The sequence below is a fragment of the Procambarus clarkii genome, chromosome 76 (genome assembly GCF_040958095.1).
Source record: "Procambarus clarkii isolate CNS0578487 chromosome 76, FALCON_Pclarkii_2.0, whole genome shotgun sequence".
Taxonomy (NCBI): domain Eukaryota; kingdom Metazoa; phylum Arthropoda; class Malacostraca; order Decapoda; family Cambaridae; genus Procambarus; species Procambarus clarkii.
Genome location: NC_091225.1, coordinates 3,201,632 through 3,229,052, shown reverse-complemented (window position 1 = coordinate 3,229,052; position 27,421 = coordinate 3,201,632). Strand labels below are relative to the sequence as shown.

The 27,421-nt window shown below is 46.0% G+C and overlaps 1 protein-coding gene across 4 annotated transcripts in view; it reads right to left on the bottom strand.

The window, feature by feature from the left end:
* LOC123771516 (probable glutamate receptor) overlaps positions 1-27,421 on the bottom strand; it is a 135,719-nt gene that overhangs the window by 42,597 nt on the left and 65,701 nt on the right. For 3 of the 4 annotated variants that reach the window (XM_069313813.1, XM_069313815.1, XM_069313814.1), the window contains 5 exons: positions 20,328-20,486; positions 15,592-15,682; positions 13,129-13,429; positions 12,346-12,563; positions 11,787-11,967 (listed from right to left, as the gene is read on the bottom strand). In XM_069313813.1, the coding sequence (XP_069169914.1) occupies positions 11,787-11,967; positions 12,346-12,563; positions 13,129-13,429; positions 15,592-15,682; positions 20,328-20,486 (950 nt within the window). Of the gene's footprint in view, positions 1-6,302; positions 6,605-11,786; positions 11,968-12,345; positions 12,564-13,128; positions 13,430-15,591; positions 15,683-20,327; positions 20,487-27,421 lie in introns of those variants that run through there. The other variant, XM_069313816.1, reaches the window with a different exon arrangement.

The following is a 27,421-nucleotide window of genomic DNA, read 5'->3' as shown; positions in this document are numbered from 1 at the left end:
GACACTGTCTTGAATTTTGGGCAATACTGTAGCTTGATTAACATACCATTGCAACACTGTAGCCTGATCCACGCATCCTGGCAAAGTTGCCAGTTCTTGGCTACCGTGGTTTGAATCCTGGAAAGGTCGCCAGTTCTTGTCACGAGGGTGGGCTGGGGCTCCGCTAGAAACCGGCTGCTAGGGGCTCAGAAGGCAGAATACACAGCCCCTCCGACTCCCGGGATTCACCGGAGTCTCCTTGGTCCCACAGGAGAGGACCAGCAGTGCCCACCACCGCAGGTCTTTGCTCCCAACACTAAAGAGGGGTGCCACTGATTCACCCTGGGAGCCCTTCAGTGAACCACAGGGAAACTGCTGTTAAAAGTTCCGGCCTAGACCCGTGGAGAAGTGAAGGAAGACTCAGGCTCACCTTATAACAATAAATTCCCTGAGTCTTGCCTGCCAGACAAAAAGGTTGCAGGAACTCCTTTCCCACCTGCCTTCCCTATCTTCTTCTTAACAAGGTCGCCAGCTGGGTTAGTATATCTGCACCCCAGCGATGCAGTTCAGTGGGTGTATTTCTATACTATTTGTTGCCAGAGTGTTGCTGCTCCCATAGATCTGCCACTAGAACGTCACCCCAGGGTACTCTCCCATAAAAGTCTGTGTTGCTTTACCTATCTCCAGCCACTACGTTGCTTGTTACCACAATTCAGGCTCCGATACTGGTCGGATGGCTTAGGGTACACTTTTATATAAGTCTGTGCTGCTTTACCACTCTCCAGGCGATAAGAACTTCTATAGAGAACCTGACGTTCCCTAGGTGGTACTATGGTAACCCTCATGTATGCTCATAGAGAATGTTATTATAATGGAGGCACACTTAAACACAATGATAAAATGCGTGAATTTACTGACACAAATTACATGATCACACATACAATCACAAGCAATACATGAAAATGAAAATAAAGATAATAAATCTGGAGATCGTCAGCAACTCTTCTTTCACGACCTCCAACCACTCCTTCAACTGGGCAGATTAGACATGAGTCACACACTCTCTCACAGAAGGGCCTCTTTGCCACGTCGGCACCTCTTCTTCAACTGTCCTGCCGTCCACACACACTGTCCTCTCCAACAGTCCTGGACACAAGCTGCCCTGCAGCCTATCCTACTACTAAAGTATTAATGATATGCTGCAACATACAAATGCAAATATCGTGGCCTATCTAGCCTACTCAAACAAGGGGTAATGGGAGGGAAATTTGATCTACCTTACATCCCTGGCTCACGACGCCTGTCCCTCGATGGTGTGAGGTTCCCACGCTTCCTGAGTCGGTCCTTGACGATCCAGGAACGTTCAACAGGTCCTCAGGGGTCTTGAAGCCTTCGCATCATCGCCGATCCAATCCCAGAGATTCAGCTATCCCAATCCTGGTTCACCAGTGGGCACTGAGCTAGTCACTATATGCACACACTCGTCCCTTCCACAAGCCGTTGCTCCTTGTCCTAGGAACGGTGTTGTCCCTCCAATATCGTCAGTGAACGTGACTCGGTCACAGCTAAGCCTGCCCGCCACACCTTTTCAGACCCTCAGCGTCGAGCGGCGCCGCCCAGCGTCGTCGCCGACCAATTTTGCAAGTTTGGCACTCCTCCGCTCAATGAACTTGGCTTCTTTCTTGCTTCCCAGAAGCGCAGGGTCTCCAATAACGATGGTGGGCTGCGATGGCTAGTTTAATCCACTGAATAAGGCTTGTAGAGCCTCAAATCCTCGAGAGCTGACCGAGGCGCATCCTCTCACCTCCACAGTCAGGTCAACTCTGACGTTGGCGCCGCCCGGGGCACTCGGTGATGTCACGGCGGGCTCTGATTGGGCGCCAGTGACCCACGCCACCCAATCCGCACACGGCTAGCGTTTTCTACAAAACGGCGGATCTGCAGGTAGGGGGGTACTCTTTCATTTATATCTGGGCGCCACTTTCCCTTTTACCTACAAACTTATGATGTAAATTTCTCCCTTATCTGGCGGCCGGTCTGGTCGCCACATATACCAACAGACTCCCTGTACCTCAGAGAATCAGTAGGGAGAGCTGATATGACTCTTAAAGGAGGCAAACGAAAGAAATAGGAGAAGGCACCGTAACACTGCAGCAATTTAGGCTGAGTGCCGTGCTTGCGATGTCATTTTCGTATTGTATTTCTGCCTCTCTTCTCATCCTGACATATTCATTCCTGGCACTCTGGTATCTTTCTCTGCCCTCAAGTGTCCTGTTATTCCCGTAGTTTCTCCACGCCCCTTTACTTTGCTGCTTAGCTAGCCCACATCTCTGATTAAACCATGGGTTTCTCATCTTCATTTCACTGTTTTCCTTTTGGACTGGGACAAACTTGTTTGATGCTTCCTTGCACTTGTGCGTGATGCAGTCCATCATGTCTTGGGCAGTCTTTCCCCTGAGCTCTGTTTCCCATGCTATATCTGTTAGGAATTTTCTTATCTCCTCATAGTTTCCTTTTCGGAATGCCAGCTTTTTGTTTTCAGTACCTCTCCTTGAGTTCAATAACCCTTTTTTTAATCAGGTACTCAAACGCCAGTACACTGTTTTCGCTCATTCATACTGGGGTCTCAGAACCGATTTCTCTTATGTCGGAGTTGTTCGGAGTGAAGACTAGGTCGAGTCTCGCTGGTTCGTCATTTCCTCTCATCCTTGTGGATTCTCTGACGTGCTGGTTTAAAAAGTATTTAGTCACCACCTCCAATAGTTTGGCTCTCCACGTATTCTCGCCACCATTCGGGTCCTTGTTCTCACAGTCAATCCTTCCGTGATTGAAGTCCCCCATGATGAGCAGATGGGATCTATTTCTACAGGAAGCAGAGCCTGCCCTCTCAAGTATAGTGTTAACTGCCATGTTGTTGTTGTCATACTCTTGACTGGGTCTTCTGTTATTTGGTGGAGGGTTATATATTACTGCTACTACTATTCTTGGTCCTCCCATTGTCATGGTGCCTGCTATGTAGTCTCTGAAGCCCTCACAGCCCAGGATAGCCATCTCCTTTAAACTCCATTCCTTTCTCATTAGTAGGGCCACTCTGCCTCCTCCCCTACCTTCCTCTCTTTCCTTATTATTGTGTACTCCTGGGGAAACATGGCATTCATTATGATTCCTGAGAGTTTTGTAGCAGTGAATCCGATTACATCTGGGTTCATTTCTTGTGCTCTTTCCTTAGTTAACTTGCCTTGCTTGTGATCCCATCTATGTTCAAGTACATTACCCTGAAACTGACTCTCTTCTGCTTCTCCTCTAGGGGGTGGGGGGATGTGGGGTGAGTGGGAGCTGGGAGGATCAGGTACGGGGAGACTGGTGGAAGAGGAAGGGCTTGGGGGGGGGGAAGGGGGAAAGGAAGGGTGGATTAGAGGGGGAGGATTGAGGGAGAGTGAGAGGGTGAGGGTTGGAGAAGGGGAGGGTTGGGGTGTGGGAGACAGGGAGGCTTGGGGGGCATGGGGGGAGGGAGGAGAGGCTTGGGGGGATGGGGGAGAAGGGGGGCTTGGGGGGCAGAAAAAGGGGAGGGCTTGGGGGGAGATGGGGTAAAGGGATGGCTGAGGTGGGTGAGGAAGAGGGGATGGTTTAGGGGAGTGGTGGAGAGGGGAAGGCCTAGCTGGGGTGGGGGAGAGTGGGGGGGGGCTTAGGGGGTGGGGGAGAATGGAGGGCTTGGGGGTGGGAGAGACGGGAGGGCATGTGGGAGAAGGGAAGGCTTGGGGGAAGGGGAGAAGGAAGGTCCTGGGGAGAGGGGTGAGTGGGAGGAGGGGAGGGTGCCCTAGGTGGGTACTTAGTGGGGGGCTGACAGGGCATGGGGCAGGTAGGGTGTCTGTTGGGTAGAATGTGGGGGTGGTGTTCCACTCCTTGTGGCTGTTGCACTGTTTGAGGAGGGTTCCTCACTCCCCTCTAGGATTGTAGGGTTCGGGGTTGTGGTTCTCTGATTCCTTTCTCTCTCCCTGGGCTCCTTCCTTGCGTCTGCTGCCCGCCTTCTCTCTTCCCTTGTCATATTCCTCATGCAGGAATACTTTTTTATAACTTCTGTACATTTGCTAGATTGCTCTTCCTTGCTAACAGTTCCTCTTTCGTGTTCTCGCTCATGAATACCACCTTTATCATTCGGTCTCTGTCCTTGTTGTACTTTCCAAGCCTGAAAACCTTTTCAACATTTTGGTCAGTTCCCTCCCACGCTTACCTCTTTAAGGATCTCGGTAACTATATTTTTGTCCTTGTCTCTCTGCTCCTTTGGGCTGGTCCCTGTTTGCTCTTTAATGCCTGCTACTACTACTGCTCTTTTTCTCTCTATCAGCCAGGTAGTACATCTAGCTGCTTCCTGAGAGGAAGCCACTTCCATGGCAATTTCCCTTACTGCAGACCTAGCTTCAAGGTTCCTTTAAGCAACTCTGCAAATGAGGGTTGTATTGTAAGATTCCCCTCAACAGGAAAATTACCATCACCCTGCTGGATGGTTTGCGTCTGGTGCTGGGTAGGATTTTCTTTCAAGCTTTTTATTTTATCCTTTGCTGCCTTCAGCTCATCCTGCAGGTTGGATACTGTCTTCTTCATAACCCTCAGTCCTTCCCTGAATTCACTCCGCATGTGTTCTATTGTATCCCTAAACCAAGATTTCTGTCTCTTCCCTTCCTCCAAGCTTGTTCCTGCCATGGTTGTCCTCCTGCGTTTGTCACCCCGAGTTCGTGTCCCTGCCATGTCTTCCCTATGAGAGAGAGAGAGAGAGAGAGGGGGAGAGAGAGAGAGAGGGAGAGGGAGAGGGAGAGGGAGAGGGAGAGGGAGAGAGAATTGGGAGGATGGAGGGAGGGGGGAGAGAAGGAAGGGAGAGAGTCTGTGTGTGTCTGTGTGTATAGGGGGAGGTGGGGAAAGAGGGAGGGGATGGTGAGGGTATGTGGAGCGGATTAGAGTGGGAGAGTTATGGGAGGGTGTGGGCCCTATGGTTGCCTCGGTGTAGGGCGTAGTTTATTTTTCACACTTGGGTGCTACAAACTAGTTCCCACATGAGCCGAATATTTCCCTTGAGGTTCGTTTCCGTTTGTTAACTTATATCCAAGACTAACTATTAAAATGCAATAACACTGTACCCCGTTTGATTGACAAATTTTTTGAGAGGCCTTACCTTACCGCCAATTCAAAACATCCCACAGCACAAACAGATGTTAAAAGTACTCATGACAGTCTTGTTTACTCCTTGTAGGCCTGCTGGTCTACATCTACGCCGCTGCCAGGCGTAGGTCCCTCCAACTTGTCGCTATACATCACCAGTAATCTGCTTCTTGTTCCCCTTAGCACTAATATAGTTCTAATGCTACACGTTTAGAATCACTTCTTCACTACCCTATTCACTATTTGTTATAATCTTCACCATCACATCTAGTTGTGTACACTCTGACCAAGCAGTGGCAAACGTGCTTGTCCTGGCACTGTTGTCGTACCCCTGATCTTGTCTAATATGCACTATCGGACACAATTCACAAATTTGCTAGTTTCTAATTGGTGTGTTGCACATTGTATTATCACTGAACACCGAATTTCCCGCGTATCCCTCTGATGTCCCGAAAAATGAAACCTTATTGACGAGCGCGGCGCGACGAGTCCCCCTCCCATGACCCTCGAGACCAGTTTTCTGTGTGTGTTTGTGTGTGTAAACATTAACTTGCACAAACACGCAAGCTGATTATATTAGAAAGGACTCCTCCCATGCTTGACAAGTCCAGTACTCTGACCAAATGGCTGCTAGACTGTTAAAAGTCATTGAAACCCGAAGCTATTCAATGAACCAACAGCTCCAAGTAGACCACAGACCAGAAGTTCGTTTTCATTGACACAAGTTTCTTTATGAGTGAAAACGAGCCACAAGTTTGAACATTAACTTGCAATTGTTGTTCAAAGGTGTGGCTCGTTTTCTTTCATAAAGTGAATTGAGTCAATGAAAACGAACTTCTGGTCTGTGGTCTAATTGGAGCTGTTGGGTCATTGAATAACTTCGGCTTTCAATGACTTTTAACAATCTAGTAGCCATTTGATCAGAATACTGAACTTGTCAAGGAGTTTCATTGCTCCTGTCAGCCTAGGTTTGGACCTTTCATGGGAGGAGTCCTTTCTGATATAATCGGATTGCATGTTTTCACTGAAGACAGCTTTGCCTCAGCTCAGTGCCAAGCAGAGAGAGAAACTCGCATCCTAGAGGACCAAAACCCTGATGACCCTGCACTTCGCCCAGATGGCATCACAATATACCTCTGGAAAAGGGTTATACAGCTGATGTGGGACTACACATGTGTATCCACCCTGGCTGACACCTACATACACTTCGGTGCTGATCAAGCAGGCGGGGCGGCCAACCACAGGAAAACAGCAAAATCAATCAAGTACAGGCGACTAGAAGGTCAATATACCTTTGTTTCCAAAGCATCTATGATGCATGTGCCCCTGGGGTAGGAGTGTCTTGGGATTCCTCAAAGAATTGGGCTCCAGGCTCATTGACACCACACGAGACCCTAAGGGCTGGCAGTTTCTTGTTTCAGCGCCTCAGTTTGGCGATCCAGAGGGAAAACGCCTGCTGCGTCCTCGGTTCCTGTCCAGAAGCGGAGGAGCTCTAAGAGATCCATAAAATTTAAACACTCATTGTATTAACTAATGTACATCTTGTAACCTTTAAATATCTAATAAAGTCCAAAACACAAAAGGAATTGGGTGGTAGGAGAAAAGAATATAGAAACTGTATTGGAGGGGACCTAAACATTCCTTCTAATACGTTATGTGTGCTTTCCTCTGAGGCTAAGAAAGGAAATTCACTAAGGTATATATCTACTATATATATATATATATATATATATATATATATATGCGAACAAGCCTGAATGGTCCCCAGGACAATATGCAACTGAAAACTCACACCCCAGAAGTGACTCGAACCCATACTCCCAGATGCCACGCAACTGGTATGTACAAGACGCCTTAATCCACTTGACCATCACGACCGGACATAATGAGGTGATAGCCGAGGCTATTTGAACCACCCCACCGCCGGCACTCGGATAGTAATCTTGGGCATAGCATTTTACCAAATCACCTCATTCTTTGGGGCACACGTGAGGAACACAAATGCGAACAAGCCTGAATGGTCCCCAGGACAATATGCAACTGAAAACTCACACCCCAGAAGTGACTCGAACCCATACTCCCAGATGCCACGCAACTGGTATGTACAAGACGCTATGAAAATGCTATGCCCAAGATTACTATCCGAGTGCCGGCGGTGGGGTGGTTCAAATAGCCTCGGCTATCACCTCATTATGTCCGGTCGTGATGGTCAAGTGGATTAAGGCGTCTTGTACATACCAGTTGCGTGGCATCTGGGAGTATGGGTTCGAGTCACTTCTGGGGTGTGAGTTTTCAGTTATATATATATATATATATATATATATATATATATATATATATATATATATATATATATATATATTTATATATATATGTTCCAAGGGTTGTTATAGCCGGGGGGAAGGGTTCCAGAGATAAGATCCCACAGCCTGTTAAGTGCCCCTGATGGCGTGCGTCTCAAATAGCCTCTGACAACCAAGTCCAGCTCCTGGCCTGCACGTGTGGCTTAGGCTCTAGGCCCGGCGGAACTGCTGCTACCAACAGGAGAAGGGGCGAAGGCAGGTCTCTGGCGCCTTAAAACCAGTTGCTTCGGGCAGATGGGACTCGTTAGCCTGGAAAGGCAGCTCCTCCAGGGGCAGGAAAACCCCGAATTCAAACCTCTGCTGTCTTGCGGCTGAACCCACTCATGGGAAAGACTTCGGGAGTCAACCCTGAGGAAAAAATTCGGAGTCGGAGTCCCTAAGGCAGTTTGCAGCTGTTTACAGCTACATTCTGGCAACTCCTGCGACGACACTGGTGCCAAGCGTATCGGCGCCTGCCCTTCCCTTGGATCACATCGGTGGCGTGGAGAGGGTGGATTTGCTGCATGGGCAACAGCTGATCCTCCATAATTACTGCCCAGGCCTGTGCCCTTGAGAGGACACTCCAGCATCGCCTTGGCGATGGCTCAACACGGGAAGTGACAGTTACCGGTGATAAGCCTACCACTCAATTGGCGTAGAGTGAGGCACCAGGGGTTGCTTCCGACGGTGGGAGAAATCATTCGATTTCATAGGACAGCTGCCGTCCGCCTCAAGCTGGGCAGCCCCCAGCCAATAAGGTGCTGTCCCGCCATGGTCCGCCTGCTCCACTGGGTGCGTGGGGCTTAGGCCACAATCCATTAAGCAGATCGTCAACCCATGCACCAGGCAAAAGAAAACAAACACAGAGCCACCCAGCTCTCAAACTGGGCACATGGAATGTAAGGACCATGACACCGGGTCTCTCGGAAGATCTACTGGAAGTCAACGACGCCCGCAAGACAGCTGTGATCAACAATGAACTGCGCAGGCTCCAGATGGACATAGTCGCCCTGCAGGAGACACGTCTGTCCACAACCGGCAGCATACGGGAGAAGGACTTTACCTTCTTCTGGCAGGGCAAACCACCAGAAGAGGTAAGGGAGCATGGCATTTGCTTTGCCATCAGGAACAGGTTCTTAGGGTCCATAGTACCGCCTACTGGAGGGGTCTGCAAGGATCATCAAACTTCAGCTTCATACAGCAGTAGGAATGGTCAGCCTCATCAATGCCTATGCACCAACACTGACCTCCTCTACCGAAGCGAAGGACAAGTTCTATGATGACCTCGGCCTAGCTCTCAGAGACATACCTCAACATGAGCCAGTCTTCCTCCTGGGAGATTTTAATGCAAGAGTTGGTTCTGATCACAGCTCTTGGCCTTCCTGCCTGGGCCAGTTTGGATTTGGGAAGATGAATGAGAGTGGGCAGCGCCTCCTGGAGTTCTGCTGGCGTCATGATCTCTGCATCACCAATTCCTTCTTCGACACCAAGCCCCAGCATAAGGTTTCCTGGAGACATCCCAGGTCATCCCAGTTGGTGCATTGGCACCAACTCGACCTGGTGCTTACGGGGCGTAACAATCTGAAAAATGTCAAACTGACCCGCAGCTTCCAGAGCGAATATTGCGACACCGACCACTCTCTCGTCATTTGCAGAGTAAAGTTAGAGCCCCGAAAAATTCACAGAGCAAAGAAGGAGGGAAGACCACGCATTAACGTAAACAAGACCCGTGACCTTCACAAAGTGGAGGAATTCACTGCGGCGCTGGTAAATGCCCTTCCTGTATCACCCTGCGATAGCGCAAGTGAGAGGTGGTTACATCTCAAGGGCACTATTTTCAACACTGCCATGTCCACCTTCGGTAAGAGGCAGAACAAGTCAGCAGATTGGTTCGAGGCCAGTGCAGAGGAACTGTTACCCCTCGTAGAGGAAAAGAGACGAGCTCTCTCATCCTACAAGAACCTGCCCTCAGAAAGGAACCTACATAGTACGGAACTATGGAGGTTCCCGTACTGCGGAACTACGGAGGTTCCCGTACTGCGGGCAGTACGGAACCTCCGTACTGCCCGCAGTAGAGTTCAACAAACTGCGAGGCGTTGTGCTAACGATTACTGGCTTCGACTCTGTTCCAGCATCCAGACTGCGGCCACTGTCGGCAACATAAGAGGCATGTACGATGGGATCAAACAGGCAACAGGCTCTACACAAAACCGGACGACTCCTCTAAAGTCAGCCACTGGAGAGATCATTAAAGACCGTGATCAAGAGATGAATCGCTGGGTGGAACATTACTCCGAACTCTACTCCAGAGAGAACTTGGTCAGCGTAGAGGCTTTGGGTGCAATTGAATGCCTGCCCATCATGGAAGAACTTGATCTTGAATCAACTGTGGAAGAAGTTGAGAAAGTAGTGGATTCACTTTCCTCAGGGAAGGCCCCAGGAGACAACAGGATTCCGCCTGAAGTTCTCAAGTGCGCTCGTGGAACACTTAAATCTGAGCTTCATGAACTTTTATGCCAGTGCTGGAGGGAGGGCTCGGTGCCACAAGACATGAGAGATGCAAACATCATCACTCTCTGCAAAAATAAAGGTGACAGAAGCGATGTAAACAACTATAGCGGCATATATCCCTCCTCAGCGTCGTTGGCAAACTCTTCGCTAGTGTTGTTTTGGTCAGGCCTCAGATTCTTGCCGAAAGAGTGTACCCCGAGCCACAGTGTGGTTTTCGAGCAGAGAGGTCGACCACTGACATGGTGTTCTCCCTGAGACAGCTTCAAGAAAAGTGCAGGGAGCAGAGAAAAGCCTTGTACATTGCCTTCATTGACCTTACAAAGGCCTTCGACCTCGTGAGTAGGGACGGACTCATCAAGATCTTGGCCTAAATAGGCTGTCCACCCACCCTACTCAGCATGATACAATCGTTCCACAAGGACATGAAGGGGACAGTCGTGTACGACGGCTCAACTTCTGAACCATTCAACATTAACAGTGGTGTTAAACAGGGGTGTGTTCTTGCTCCAACCTCTGTTCGGCATCTTCTTCGCGATCCTCAGTCAAGTATGCCTTTGGAACAACCACAGAAGGCATCTATCTCCGTACAAGATCTGAGGGAAAGCTCTATAATCTATCCAGACTCCGAGCAAAGACAAAAGTACAGATGCGAATCCTCAGGGAGTTCCTCTTCGCCGACGACGCAGCGATCACCACACACACAGCAGAAGGCCTGCAGCAGCTACTCAACCGCTTTGCCGCAGCCTGTTCCGCATTCGGCCTGACAATCAGCCTGAAGAAGACACAGGTGATGGGAGCAAGACTGTCAATGAGCTACCCTGTATAAATATAACAGACTATGTGCTGGAGGCAGTTCACGAGTTTGTGTACCTGGGCTCCACAATCTCAGACACCCTTTCCCTGGACACTGAGCTCAACAGGCGTATCGGTAAGGCCACAACAACACTGGCCAGGCTCACAAAGCGCGTTTGGGAAAATGCCAAACTGACAGTACACACCAAGGCACAAGTCTACATGGCATGTGTGGTGAGTACACTTCTCTACGGCTCGGAATCCTGGACCCTGCGCTCTCGCCAGGAGAGACGGCTTAATACATTTCACATGCGGAACCTGAGACGCATCCTTGACATCACGTGGAAAGACGTCACCAACAACACTGTACTCGAGAGAACAGGAGTCCCTTCAATGTTCACTCTCCTGAAACAGACGCATGCGATGGCTGGGACATGTCACACGCATGGTCGATGGCCGCATACCGAAGGACCTCTTGTATGGAGAACTGACATCAGGAAGGAGACCCACCGGAAGACCTCAGCTGCGTTTCAAAGATGCCTGCAAACGCGATCCTCAAGCAGATGAACATCGACATCAACACTTGGGAGGACAGCAGCTTGCGGACAGATCTGCCTGGAGATGTAAAGTGCAGAAGGGACTCCAGCAATTCGAGGATGAACTGAAGAGGCAGGCGGAGGATAATAGATTTACAGAGGAGGTCTCGACCTACAGTCAGACGCACCCGCTTCGGCGTTTATCTACGCTCGCTGCAGTCGAGACTGTCATTCTCAGGTTGGCCTTCACAGCCACAGTAGGCGCTGCATCCAACTACACTACAACAACTAGACACCCAGGGCACAACTCCATAACCCCACGGGATTGACGGATGCTTACTACTATATATATGTATATGTATATATGTATATGTATATATATATATATATATATATATATATATATATATATATATATATATATATATATATATATATATATATATATATATATATATATAATATTAGGTACCTGTGAGCGTAAAGTGCTGGGCCATGAGGTGACGGAGTGTGGAGCCAACATCAACAAGGACGTGGGTGCCAGGCTTTACAAGGGCGTCCAACGCCACCATGTACTCCATTGGTGTCATGTACGTCACTCGTCCCTTGGGCTCCAAGTCAGCCACTTCGTGGATGATGCCAGACTTCATATTCTGGATGATGTGATGGTTTTAGTACATCACTGAAGACTCAAACAAAATGTCGCTCTTACATATTAATCACCAAATGTAAATCACCATTTGGTTAATATTCATTTTACTTTAATTAAATTTATCATGAAAATCCTTGTTTAGGTTTTTACTTCTGTTTGTGAAAATATAGATTATTAAATATACACTTTCCTTTGTAAGATAAACTTATTCTTGAAGTCTAAGTTCCTATTAAAACATTGTATCATTTGGTCTTAAAACATGTTGACATTTTATGTTTGTTATTCACAAATAAGGCCTTCAGTACTCTGAATATTGATGCTGGCAAGCATCTTGGATGGACAACAGAGGTGATAGGCATTAACGTTGAGTACAACGTACTCGAAGATACTCAGCGTTTATGGAGTTGCTCTGCCATATCATGACTATTGAAGGATCATTGATGAGGTGACGGAGGGTTTGGTAGGGCTGAGGACTGAACCTCACCGCCAGGAGAGACATGAGGTTGCCGGAGTAACTCCTCGTCAACACCAGCGTTGCCCAGAGCCACGCCCCAAACATGAGTCTCCTCCACCAGCCCTTCACTCCCGCGGACACGACTGCATGCAACAGGTTAAACAAACAACACAAAGTTATAACAATGATGTTAAGAAACGGGGCACAGTCATATTGTCTATAGGCGAATTCGCACACAGTTAGTTTTCTAATTGTTATAAGTGGTATATATCGTTTTGTTAGGCTAGGCTGGGTAGTAAAGGATGGCTTCTGTTGGGATAAGTTAGATTAGAATAGCTTAAGAATATGTTGGGTTAAGTTATGAAACTTTTTAAGTCTTGTGGCGAACTGTGTAATGTACAAAGTGATTTGTATGCCGAGAAACAACAATTTGAATTGAGAGTAGACTTTTGTGAAGATGACTTTCCTCTTGTCCTCATCAAATGTGACTTGATAGTCTATTCGCATCACGTCACCTAAAATAAACTCTGCTGACATTTTGTGTATTCGTAAATTAGCAATGTTTATTTATTATATTTTAATTAACAAATTAATATATTCATGTACAGAGCATATCTTCAAGGAAAATGTACACAATTTTTAATTTTCCCATTTCGATATTAACAAATATGTACAAGTTATCAAGTTCTGACGTGAATTTAAACTTACTCTGCTGCAAAAATATCCGAAGAAATTTGTAGGTATCATCCAACCAGAGGAAGAAGGAAGCCCTCCTGTGGTAGAGGTAAGGATACTCCAGCAAAGTGACAGCAGACAGCACCAGCAGCGTTCCCAGTGTGGCCGCCCACACCAGCGGCTCCAGAGGGAACAGGAAGCTCCAGGGGTCCACCTCCAGACGCCCTCGTCCAGCCAAAATCTTACTGCTGTCGTACCATATGGGCCAAGTGAAGTCCACTGCCTCAGTCCGCGTGAGTGTGATACTAAGAGGTCCTATGGCCAGGTCTGCCTCCTGAAGGGACCGAAGAACATAAACAAATTATTAAAAGAACCATTATCTATGTAATTAAGAGCATGATTTTAATTTAACTGGGGAGAATAATGGCGGTGTATGAAAATATACAGATCTATGAGAAGAGTGACTCAAATATTTTATTTGTGTATGACTCGAACACGTTTATACATACAGATTTATTTTTAGTTGAGAGGCTAATATATAAAATATTGAAGTAAGGATCACTTGCGTTTACAGAAAAAGGGTCATTGGAATAATTGAAAGAGGTTTTGACTCTACAAACCATATTGCATGAAAAGAACAACCCAAAATGAATCAACTTCGGATAAAACCTCTATTCGGAAAAAAAACCCATGTACCGAGTGTTATGACCCCATGTAGCCTGAGTGGAACGAGTGTACCTCAGTGAGAGTTATTCTGCTTTCGGACCTCATTGAGAGGTCAGGTGAAAGATGTATATATTAAATATATAATAAACGTCAGTGAATAATTAAAAAATGTGAGCAGAGGATGAACATTGAAATAAGTGAAATGAAATGAGATATCGATACTCTGGAGACATGACGTGACACTAGCAGGAGGTCGTGACCTCACGTGAGCTACAATAGTCGTCAGAGATGGTTGTACTTCGTTGATTCTCCTGGAAGAAGGAAGAATATAGTTCCCTGTGTTAGTGGTGGAGCGAAGGCTGCTTGTTTGCAAGCGTGAGGAAGCTGTTGGGGACTTAGTGCACCATTGTTCGCAAGCGTGAGGAAGCTGTTGGGGACTTAGTGCACCATTGTTCGCAAGCGTGAGGAAGCTGTTGGGGACTTAGTGCACCATTGTTCGCAAGCGTGAGGAAGCTGTTGGGGACTTAGTGCACCATTGTTCGCAAGCGTGAGGAAGGTGTTGGGGACTTAGTGCACCATTGTTCGCAAGCGTGAGGAAGGTGTTGGGGACTTAGTGCACCATTGTTCGCAAGCGTGAGGAAGCTGTTGGGGACTTAGTGCACCATTGTTCGCAAGCGTGAGGAAGCTGTTGGGGACTTAGTGCACCATTGTTCGCAAGCGTGAGGAAGCTGTTGGGGACTTAGTGCACCATTTCTCTGTAATTTTGATAATTAGAGGCAGTCTGGAAGTGAGTGTTTGGTTGCGTCTTTGTGGAACTCAACTTGTGTTGCTTCTTCAAGAGGAAGGAAGCAAGCAGGCGTTTCTGTTGTGAAGCCTGCCGGGCGACTCCGTGTACTCAGGTCAGGACTTGAAGCCTTGTGAAGCAGTCCTATAGTGATTTTTGTGGGCAGCCTGTGTGAGGGCCATTGTTGAGGACCAGGGCCTGAGTTCCCTTACGTTATAGATCTCTGGTAAGCCTGTTTAATAGTTTGTTTGATTAGCTACCAGTGTTTGATCATGTGCCTAGTAATCACAGTGAACATATGTATATATAGGGTAGAAATATACAGCTCTCCCCCCTTCCATGTGGGAAAGCTGAAATAGGAAATTTAAGTTAAGTGAACATGCTGGAGGGAAGGAGTGGTACATCTTCTCTCGAGGGAGGTCAGTGGATGACTGATGGGGTAAAGCCCCCCTTCCCCCCCCCCCCCCCCCCCCGCCAGCAATGCGGCCGGCGGCAGCGGCTCCAGCGATGCTTCAGGACATGTTCCCAGGTGAACGCGCCCAGGATGGGGGAGGACCCATCGCGGCAGTGACGTTGTATTTGAAAGCATGTCGGGTGGAGGAGTTTATTTTTTGTGAATACATTTAGTTATGTTTTGTTAGGAAAACATTTATTATGGCATGATGATGGATTTGCAGGTTTGTGTGGGAGAACTGCAACGTTTGTGTAGGAGAAGTTAATGACAGAACTTCGTACCAGAGGAGGAGTGTATGCTGAACTCCAAGTGAGAGCTGAAACTCATAGTGGGAGCTAAACTACAAGGTGGAGTAGAACTTCCAATAAGGAGTGGAACTTCATGGACGTAGTGAATCTTCAAGTAGTGTAGGGAGCTACACGTCCTTTGTGTGAAGCCGTGTGAGAGAGCTTCACTGACATTCGAGGGGGACTTCAGATGCAGCAGATTGGAGGAACTGATGATTGGGTTCTGTGAGAATCCAGTAATTACACCCCTTCTCATAATGAACCAGGAGCCATCACCCTGCTCTAGGGGACCAATCTTAACTCACCTGCCTTTTGACCAGTCCAACCATGCCAGTCCAAAAGCCGTCTTTGGTCTTCGTACCATAGCTACCATCAGGAGGCATCACGTACCTGTAGCTGACGGGCCAGGTACAAGATAACTAGTATCGTCTATACTAATGAATGGATGGTATGCCTTGGAATCATCTTTCAGATTTCTAAGTGATAAAATGATATACATTAAATGAACATATTATATATATATATATATATATATATATATATATATATATATATATATATATATATATATATATATATATATATATATATATTGTACCTAGTAGCCAGAACACAATACTCGGCCTACTATGCAAGGTCAGATTTGCCTAATAAGCCAAGTTCTCCTGAATTTATTTATTTTTCTATTTTTTTTTCTTATCAAAGGATAAAGCTATCCATTTCATTATGTATGAGTCCGTTTTGTTTAATTTGAGTTAAAACTAAAGTAGATATGTGACCGAGCCTAACCTACCCTTACCTAACCTAACCTAACCTATCTTAACCTAATCTAAACCAATATAACTGAGTCAATAATTTACGTTCCTAGTAAAATATAATAATAATAATTCAAATAAACCAATTGGAAACAATTTATGGAAAATAAAGAAAATCACTCGGCCTATTAGGCAAATCGGGCCTTGCATAGTAGGCCAAGAAGGGCGTTCTGGCTACTAGGTACGACATATGTTTATATATATTACACATATACATTAAATATACGTAATGTTAAATAAAAAAAGGAAAGAGAAAAATGTTATATACATATTTATCTGCATATTGTTACTACGTGGTTTACGTATGACGATGGTGAGTTATTTTAGTGAACATAAGAACATAAGGAAAAGAAAAGAACCCTCTTTCTTAATCAGTAACGGTAATCAGATCTCATAAGGGTAATAGATTGTGTTAACGAAATTTAAGGAAATTATTCAAAGTAAAGGTGTAAGGGAAAATTATTAGTGAGAATTCATTAAGAATTCGCTAAATAATACGTAAATGCAAAGATGAAAGTGCTATAATAAATGTTTTCATATATCTGTATAGCTTTAAGGTCCATGGATAGGAAAATATATAATATATAATTTTATGATATGTGAAACGTTCACTAGAATATACAGCTGCTATATGATAACAGAAACTAAACAAAACAAATTAAGCAGCTCAGCAAATCTCAAACGAAGGACAATATACCTGATGTTGATATCAACAAATATAAGCAACGAGAACAGGTTGAAGGTTTAGTGTGTGTCGAGGCGGGAGGGGAAACAACAAAAATGAGGAATATGATGTTTTGTGTGTGTCGAGGCGGGAGGGAAAACAACAAAAATGAGGAATATGATGTTTTGTGTGTGTCGAGGCGGGAGGGAAAACAACAAAAATGAGGAATATGATTAGCACAAATAAAATGTTCAAGTGGACAATAAAACAGGAAGAGCACCTCACCTGGCACCTGCTGTAAACAAGACCAGTGTGGTGCAGGCACCACACTGACACTGAGGTGTTAGTGCCTTCACTGACACTGACACTGAGGTGTTAGTGCCTTCACTGACACTGAGGTGTTAGTGCCTTCACTGACACTGAGGTGTTAGTGCCTTCACTGTCACTGTCACTGAGGTGTTAGTGCCTTCACTGACACTGTCACTGAGGTGTTAGTGCCTTCACTGTCACTGTCACTGAGGTGTTAGTGCCTTCACTGACACTGTCACTGACACTGAGGTGTTAGTGCCTTCACTGACACTGAGGTGTTAGTGCCTTCACTGACACTGTCACTGACACTGAGGTGTTAGTGCCTTCACTGACACTGAGGTGTTAGTGCCTCCACTGTCACTGACACTGAGGTGTTAGTGCCTCCACTGTCACTGACACTGAGGTGTTAGTGCCTCCACTGTCACTGAGGTGTTAGTGCCTCCACTGTCACTGAGATGTTAGTGCCTCCACTGGCACTGACACTGAGGTGTTAGTGCCTCCACTGTCACTGAGGTGTTAGTGCCTCCACTGTCACTGAGGTGTTAGTGCCTCCACTGGCACTGACACTGAGGTGTTAGTGCCTCCACTGTCACTGAGGTGTTAGTGCCTCCACTGGCACTGACACTGAGGTGTTAGTGCCTCCACTGTCACTGAGGTGTTAGTGCCTCCACTGGCACTGACACTGAGGTGTTAGTGCCTCCACTGTCACTGAGGTGTTAGTGCCTCCACTGTCACTGAGGTGTTAGTGCCTCCACTGTCACTGAGGTGTTAGTGCCTCCACTGTCACTGAGGTGTTAGTGCCTCCACTGTCACTGAGGTGTTAGTGCCTTCACTGACACTGAGGTGTTAGTGCCTCCACTGTCACTGAGGTGTTAGTGCCTCCACTGTCACTGAGGTGTTAGTGCCTCCACTGTCACTGAGGTGTTAGTGCCTCCACTGGCACTGACACTGAGGTGTTAGTGCCTCCGCTGACACTGACACTGAGGTGTTAGTGCCTTCACTGTCACTGAGGTGTTAGTGCCTCCACTGACACTGAGGTGTTAGTGCCTCCACTGACACTGAGGTGTTAGTTCCTCCACTGTCACTGAGGTGTTAGTGCCTCCACTGTCACTGACACTGAGGTGTTAGTGCCTCCACTGTCACTGACACTGAGGTGTTAGTGCCTCCACTGGCACTGACACTGAGGTGTTAGTGCCTCCACTGTCACTGACACTGAGGTGTTAGTGCCTCCACTGTCACTGACACTGAGGTGTTAGTGCCTCCACTGGCACTGACACTGAGGTGTTAGTGCCTCCGCTGACACTGAGGTGTTAGTGCCTCCGCTGACACTGACACTGAGGTGTTAGTGCCTTCACTGACACTGACACTGAGGTGTTAGTGCCTCCGCTGACACTGACACTGAGGTGTTAGTGCCTTCACTGACACTGACACTGAGGTGTTAGTGCCTCCACTGACACTGAGGTGTTAGTGCCTCCACTGGCACTGACACTGAGGTGTTAGTGCCTCCACTGGCACTGACACTGAGGTGTTAGTGCCTCCACTGACACTGACACTGAGGTGTTAGTTCCTCCACTGGCACTGACACTGAGGTGTTAGTGCCTTCACTGACACTGAGGTGTTAGTGCCTCCACTGGCACTGACACTGAGGTGTTAGTGCCTCCGCTGACACTGACACTGAGGTGTTAGTGCCTCCGCTGACACTGACACTGAGGTGTTAGTGCCTTCACTGACACTGAGGTGTTAGTGCCTCCACTGGCACTGACACTGAGGTGTTAGTGCCTCCGCTGACACTGACACTGAGGTGTTAGTGCCTTCACTGACACTGACACTGAGGTGTTAGTGCCTCCACTGGCACTGAGGTGTTAGTGCCTCCACTGTCACTGAGGTGTTAGTGCCTCCACTGTCACTGACACTGAGGTGTTAGTGCCTCCACTGTCACTGAGGTGTTAGTGCCTCCACTGGCACTGACACTGAGGTGTTAGTGCCTCCACTGGCACTGAGGTGTTAGTGCCTCCACTGGCACTGAGGTGTTAGTGCCTCCACTGGCACTGACACTGAGGTGTTAGTGCCTCCACTGGCACTGACACTGAGGTGTTAGTGCCTTCACTGACACTGAGGTGTTAGTGCCTTCACTGACACTGAGGTGTTAGTGCCTTCACTGACACTGAGGTGTTAGTGCCTCCACTGGCACTGACACTGAGGTGTTAGTGCCTCCGCTGACACTGACACTGAGGTGTTAGTGCCTCCACTGACACTGACACTGAGGTGTTAGTGCCTCCACTGACACTGAGGTGTTAGTTCCTCCACTGTCACTGAGGTGTTTGTGCCTCCACTGTCACTGAGGTGTTAGTGCCTCCACTGGCACTGACACTGAGGTGTTAGTGCCTCCGCTGACACTGACACTGAGGTGTTAGTGCCTTCACTGACACTGACACTGAGGTGTTAGTGCCTCCGCTGACACTGACACTGAGGTGTTAGTGCCTTCACTGACACTGAGGTGTTAGTGCCTCCACTGACACTGAGGTGTTAGTGCCTCCACTGGCACTGACCCTGAGGTGTTAGTGCCTCCACTGGCACTGACACTGAGGTGTTAGTGCCTCCACTGACACTGACACTGAGGTGTTAGTTCCTCCACTGTCACTGAGGTGTTAGTGCCTCCACTGTCACTGAGGTGTTAGTGCCTCCACTGGCACTGACACTGAGGTGTTAGTGCCTCCGCTGACACTGACAATGAGGTGTTAGTGCCTTCACTGACACTGAGGTGTTAGTGCCTCCACTGGCACTGACACTGAGGTGTTAGTGCCTCCGCTGACACTGACACTGAGGTGTTAGTGCCTCCACTGGCACTGACACTGAGGTGTTAGTGCCTCCGCTGACACTGACACTGAGGTGTTAGTGCCTTCACTGACACTGACACTGAGGTGTTAGTGCCTTCACTGACACTGACACTGAGGTGTTAGTGCCTCCGCTGACACTGGCACTAAGTGTCCCTTCGCTGTCAATGGCGTGGACAGCCTCAAGCTTTAAAAATATTTGCACTACAATATGCAACAAAACACGAGACACCACAAACAACCTTCTCCTAGTAGCATACTGGTAACACTAGACAACAAATACATAATAAACAGGAAATAAATAGCTAAAATATAGCCAATAAATCTAGGTAACAAAGAGGCAACAAATAACGTAGCTTGAAAGTTCATCGTGTAACACGTTACAACAATAATATCAATGACTCAGGCAATAGACTTACGTGAAGTTCAGACTTTTTGCCAGGTAGCGAATGACGTTAGTTATTGGTCCACTGTAAGTGAGTCGCTTGCCGCCAGGGGAGCTGGGGTCGTCTATAACCACAGCGTCATGGTGCGCCATTATTATTACTGCTATAGTAAGCTCTGGGGCACTGGCGAACCTGGCGCAGAAAATTGCACAATTATTAACTTTATGTATTAATCGAGATTGTTCAAGCTTTTGGTCGCCATTCTGTAGAATATACATAAATCCAATAGAATGCGTCAGCATAGGGTGACAAAGTTGATCCCTCAAGTTATAAATCTTCCATATGAAGAGAGTGAAAAAGCTTCATTTACCTTCTCTAGAAAGGCGAAGAGTTAGGAGTGACATGACTGAAGTATACAAGTGGATGAATGGATTTAATCGGTGAGGTTATCAATGAAGTATTAAATATAACCCAAACTAAAATATGAATAACCAACCGTAAACAGTGACGAATTTCTAACTATAATCTAGGCGAAGTAATAAACCAACCCGTCCTCGACTCAAGTCCATTACATTCAGCGGTCAACCCCACAGACGCATTCATAAATTTTAACATGCTGTTCATTCAAAACGGGAATTTTCTTAAGTATAAATTAATATTATAATATATTAGCATATTGTGTATATATAGGTATAGGATAGGTTAGGTTAGGTGTTTAGGTTCTATTGGCGATTATTTGTATTTGTAGTTCGTGGGTGAAGCATTTATAGCGTTGTGATTCGAACAAAATTCGTCAGTGAAACACTTGTTCTGGATATGTTCGAACGTCAGCAGTTGTGAGTCTTGTGTAAACCCCTTTTCATCCATAAACAGGGGGTTTGGCGGGTGCATGGAATCACTTTTGGATCTTTGTTTGGAGGACGAGCTGAATAAACAGGGGCCGGATTCACGAAGCAGTTACCCAAGTACTTACGAGACTTTTCATTCTTACTGCCATCTTGTCGGTTACGTCGCGATTCAGAAAGCTATTATCGTAACAGACCAAGTAAATTCCATCCACCGATCGACCCTCATTCATACATTTTAACATGTTGTTCATTCAAAATAGGAATTTTCTCAAAGATAAATTACTATTATTTATATATTAGTATACTGTGCATATTTAGGCATTGGTTAGGTTAGTCAACCTGGAGGCCTGATCGACGCCCGGGCCACGAGGACGCTGAGCACCGGAAGCACCTCTAGGTAGGTGTCTAGGTTCTGTTGGCGATTATTTGTATTTGTATTATGTGGTGAAGCATTTACAGTGTTGTGGTTCGAACAAAAGTCGTCAGTGAAGCACTTATTCCAGAAGTGTTCGGACGTCATCAGTCGTGAGTCGTGTGTAAACGGTTTTTTATTCATAAACTGGGGGTTTTGCGGCTGCATGGAATGGACTTTGGCCTTTGTTTATACGTAATAAACTTGCCACTCATTGTCTCAGTCTCAAGATCTCTCTTTTTCTCACATTATCTGTTATATTCTCCAACTCTTATTCTCTAGCTCTTATATTACAATAAATGGAATAGGTTTGATGGTTTTAGATAATGTTAGATAGGTACATTTAGGTTAGCTAAGGTTGAGTTAGATTATGTTAGGTAAGTTTAGTTAGGTTTAGAGAAATCAATAGATCATAACTATGCTATTTGTGTTGATATATCCCCTGTATAATACGCTAAGATACAGTTAATGAAATATGATTAAGATTCTTAAAGTTTTGAAAATGTTATCAGCTCGACAGACGAAAATAGACGTGTTTTGGGAACTGCTTCACAATATTATATATATATATATATATATATATATATATATATATATATATATATATGTATATATATATATATATATATATATATATATATATATATAGAAAATTCGTGTTTGAATTATTAATCCTACTTTTTCGGTCATATTTAATAATATAAAATATTATATATATATATATATATATATATATATATATATATATATATATATATATATATATATATATATATATATATATATATATATATATATATTACATTTTCAAAGACTTTAGTTTACACATACACAACTGAATAGAACTTACACATCTCCGATTTGTTTATATCTACATTTGAGTGAGGTGGATGGGGTGAGGTGGTATTTAATAGGGTATTAAATTCATCAACACAAGACAGAACACGAAACAATGGGTATTGAATAGAAGTGATTGTAGAAAGCCTATTGGTCCATATTTCTTGATGCTTCTATATTGGAGCGGAGTCTTGAGGTGGGTAGAATATAGTTGTGCATTAACTTTCTGTTGATTGCTGGTGTTGACTTCTTAATGTGTAGTGCCTCGCAAACGTCAAGCCGCCTGCTATCGCTGTATCTATCGATGATTTCTGTGTTGTTTACTAGGATTTCTCTGGCGATGGTTTGGTGGTGGGAAGAGATTATATGTTCCTTAATGGAGCCCTGTTGCTTATGCATCGTTAACCGCCTAGAAAGAGATGTTGTTGTCTTGCCTATATACTGGGTTTTTTGGAGCTTACAGTCCCCAAGAGGGCATTTGAAGGCATAGACGACGTTGGTCTCTTTTAAAGCGTTCTGCTTTGTATCTGGAGAGTTTCTCATGAGTAGGCTGGCCGTTTTTCTGGTTTTATTTTAAATCGTCAGTTGTATCCTCTGATTTTTGTCTGTAGGGATAACGTTTCTATTAACAATATCTTTCAGGACCCTTTCCTCCGTTTTATGAGCTGTGGAAAAGAAGTTCCTGTAAAATAGCCTAATAGGGGGTATAGGGGTTGTGTTAGTTGTCTCTTCAGAGGTTGCATGGTGTTTCACTTTCCTTCTTATGATGTCTTCGACGAAACCATTGGAGAAGCCGTTGTTGACTAGGACCTGCCTTACCCTACAGAGTTCTTCGTCGACTTGCTTCCATTCTGAGCTGTGGCTGAGAGCACGGTCGACATATGCGTTAACAACACTCCTCTTGTACCTTAAAAACCGGCCATGTACTGCAGGTATGTTGACGACATTTTTACATATGTACCTGATGTCAGACATCTGCAGGAGCTGAAGGAGGCATTTGAGCAGAGTTCCGTGCTGCGTTTCACTTATGAGATGGAAAAGGATGGGAAGCTGCCCTTTCTAGATGTAACAGTCATGGAAAAGAGCGGAGGTTTCCACACTGCAGTCTACACTAAGGAAACGAACATAGGAATGTGCCTAAATGCCAACAGCGACTGATCAGACAGGTACAAGAGGAGTGTTGTTAACGCATATGTCGACCGTGCTCTCAGCCACAGCTCAGAATGGAAGCAAGTCGACGAAGAACTCTGTAGGGTAAGGCAGGTCCTAGTCAGACGTCAGACCCATTGCCGTGGGTAACACACTTCGGCGCCTTGTTGCTAGGGCAGCTGTCAGTAAAATCAGCATAGACGCTGCAACGATGCTTCGACCCCCATCAACTAGGTTTTGGTGTCCTCCATGGCTGTGAAGCAGCAGCTCATGCAGCACGAGCCTATATCAAGGACCTCCCAGAAAATAAGGCATTAATTAAATTAGATTTTAAAAATTCCTTCAACCTGGTAAAAAGGGATGTGGTACTGGAAGCAGTTCGAACAAGCTTTCCTTCTCTACTCCCCTTCGTCTCAGCAGGGAATAGTAGGGAATCGACACTGTTGTTTGGGAAACATGAAGTTGTTTCTGCAGAAGGTGTCCAGCAGGGAGACCCACTTGCCGCTTTTCTTTTCTGCATGACAGCTAAGGAGGTCACAAGCAGGTTGTCCAGCGAATTCAACATCTGGTTCCTGGACGATGGCACCCTGGCAGGGACACAGGAATTCCTGCTAGGAGATCTTCAGCTAGTGAAATCTAGGGGAGAGGAGTTAGGCCTTACACTAAATCCATCAAAGTGTGAAATCATCTCATCCAGCCAACCAATCATAGATGCAGTACGAATATTATTGCCAGGAGCACAAGTGATCGCTCCCACCGACAGTGTGCTGCTAGGGGCACCTCTAGGCTCGAACGCCATTGAGGTAGTCCTCGAAGAAAAGCTTAAAGACCTGAGGAGGATGGAGGCGCGAATAGGGGCTTTGGATGCTCACGATGCTTTGTACCTTCTTACAAGGTGTCTGGCCTTGCCCAGACTTACCTATTTCCTCTGGTGTGCTCCTTTCTTTGACAGCCCAAAATTAACGGAATACGACTCACTCCTAAAGACAATAACTATGAAAGTGTTAAACCTCTCCCTGTAAGATGACCAGTGGGACCAAGCAACGCTCCCAGTTAGACTCGGGGGTATAGGTATTCGCAAGGCGACACAGTTAGCATTGCCGGCATTCTTATCCTCGACCAGTGCTACAAGTGAATTAGTGAAGGAAATACTACCAGAATACCTAAGGAACTCCATTGGGATTCGTGATCAAAATTTTAAGGAAGGAGCAGGTTAGTGGGACACTTGCCAATTCACACACCCGACCAACTTTTCCAAACGACGGTAAACAGGCCAAATGGGATAGCCCCATAGTGGAGAACATCGCCAAAGCATTGCTGGACGTAGCTTCTCAGAAGGACAGAGCGCGTCTCCTAGCTGTGCAAGCCCCCCATGCTGGGGACTTCCTGTTGGCAGTCCCTAATTACGCATTGGGCACCCGCCTGGACCATCGGGCCCTAAGTATTGGTGTTGCTCTGCGCCTTGCCGCCCCTATCACCACCGAACACCGGTGTGTTTGCGGCCATGCACGGGCAGACCAATACGGCAGCCATGGTCTCATCTGTCGTAAGACACAGGGAAAGATTGCCAGACATGAAGCAGTCCATGACATCATCAAGAGAAGTTTGGCTACAGCTGGGTGTCCAGCACAAAGGGAACCCCAGTTGTGCAGACCTGACAACAGCCAAAACTGCCCAGATGGAGTCACCCTGCAGCCATGGAGAGAAGGTAAACAGATCGTATGGGATTACACCTGTGCATCTACATTGGCTGATACCTATTTACGTTACAGCTCAGCGGAGGGAGGTGGGGCAGCCACCTACAGGGAGACCCAGAAAATCAACAAGTACAGAGACCTAGAACGTTGTTACAGGTTCGTGCCGATAGGCTCTGAGACTCTGGGTGCCTGGGGTAAATGTGCACTCAAGTTTTTAAAGGAGATTGGTGAGGAACTAATTGGGAAAACTAGAGACCCATGAGCAGCCAGTTTCCTGTTCCAGCGCCTCAGTGTCGCTGTTCAGAGGGGAAATGCGTGCTGTATCCTGGGTACGCACCCAACCTCCGAGGAGCTGGACGAGGTCTTCGAACGCTGATTGTTTAATTGTTATATATTTGTGTCTGTGTGTGTGTGTGTTCTCTGTAAACTGTAGCATTGCAATAAAATAAAACAAAACATACAAAAAAATAATAGGGGTGGTAGGAGAAGAAAAGAATAAAGTATTCAGTGAGAAACCACAAGATCTTCTCAGAATGCTCGTTGTTTTCTTCTTCGAGGATGTGGGTCCCTGCAATTGCACCAGAGGTGGTACCCCTAATACATTATATATATATATATATATATATATATATATATATATATATATATATATATATATATATATATATATATATATATATATATATATATATATATATATATATATATATATATGCGAACAAGCCTGAATGGTCCCCAGGACAATATGTTCGCATTTGTGTTCCTCACGTGTGCCCCAAAGAATGAGGTGATTTGGTAAAATGCTATGCCCAAGATTACTATCCGAGTGCCGGCGGTGGGGTGGTTCAAATAGCCTCGGATATCACCTCATTTTGTCCGGTCGTGATGGTCAAGTGGATTAAGGCGTCTTGTACATACCAGTTGCGTTGCTTCTGGGAGTATGGGTTCGAGTCACTTCTGGGGTGTGAGTTTTCAGTTTTTATATATATATATATATATATATATATATATATATATATATATATATATATATATATATATATATATATATATATAATGTATTAGGGGTACCACCTCTGGTGCAATTGCAGGGACCCACATATATATATATATATATATGTACTCACCTAGTTGTGTTTGTGGGGGTTGAGTTCTGGCTCTTTGGTCCCGCCTCTCAACCGTCAATCAACTGATGTACAGATTCCTGAGCCTACTGGGCTATTTCATATCTACATTTGAAACTGTGTATGGAGTCAGCCTCCACCACATCACTTCCTAGTGCATTCCATTTACTAACTATTCTGACACTGAAAATGTTCTTTCTACTGTCTCTGTGGCTCATTTGGGTACTCAGCTTCCACCTGTGTCCCCTTGTTCGCGTCCCTCCAGTGTTGAATAGTTCATCCTTGTTTACCCGGTCGATTCCCCTGAGAATTTTGTAGGTTGTGATCATGTCCCCCCTTGCTCTTCTGTCTTCCAGTGTCGTAAGGTGCATTTCCCGCAGCCTTTCCTCATAACTCATGCCTCTTAGTTCTGGGACTAGTCTAGTAGCATACCTTTGGACTTTTTCCAGCTTCGTCTTGTGCTTGACATGGTACGGGCTCCATGCTGGGGCCGCATACTCCAGGATTGGTCTTACATATGTGGTGTACAAGATTCTGAATGATTCCTTACACAGGTTCCTGAACGCCGTTCTGATGTTAGCCAGCCTCGCATTTGCCGCTGACGTTATTCTCTTTATGTGGGCTTCAGGAGACAGGTTTGGTGTGATATCAACTCCTAGATCTTTCTCTCTGTCTGTTTCATTAAGTACTGCATCTCTTATTCTGTATCTTGTGTCTGGCCTCCTGTTTCCACTGCCTAGTTTCATTACTTTGCATTTACTCGGGTTAAACTTCAACAGTCATTTGTTGGACCATTCACTCAGTCTGTCTAGGTCATCTTGTAGCCTCCTACTATCATCCGCTGTTTCAATCCTCCTCATAATTTTTGTATCATCAGCAAACATTGAGAGGAACGAATCTATACCCTCTGGGAGATCATTTACATATACCAGAAACAGTATAGGTCCAAGGACTGACCCCTGCGGGACTCCACTTGTAACGTCTCGCCAATCTGAGACCTCACCCGTCACACAGACTCGTTGTCTCCTGTTGCTTGGGTACTCCTTTATCCATCGGCGTA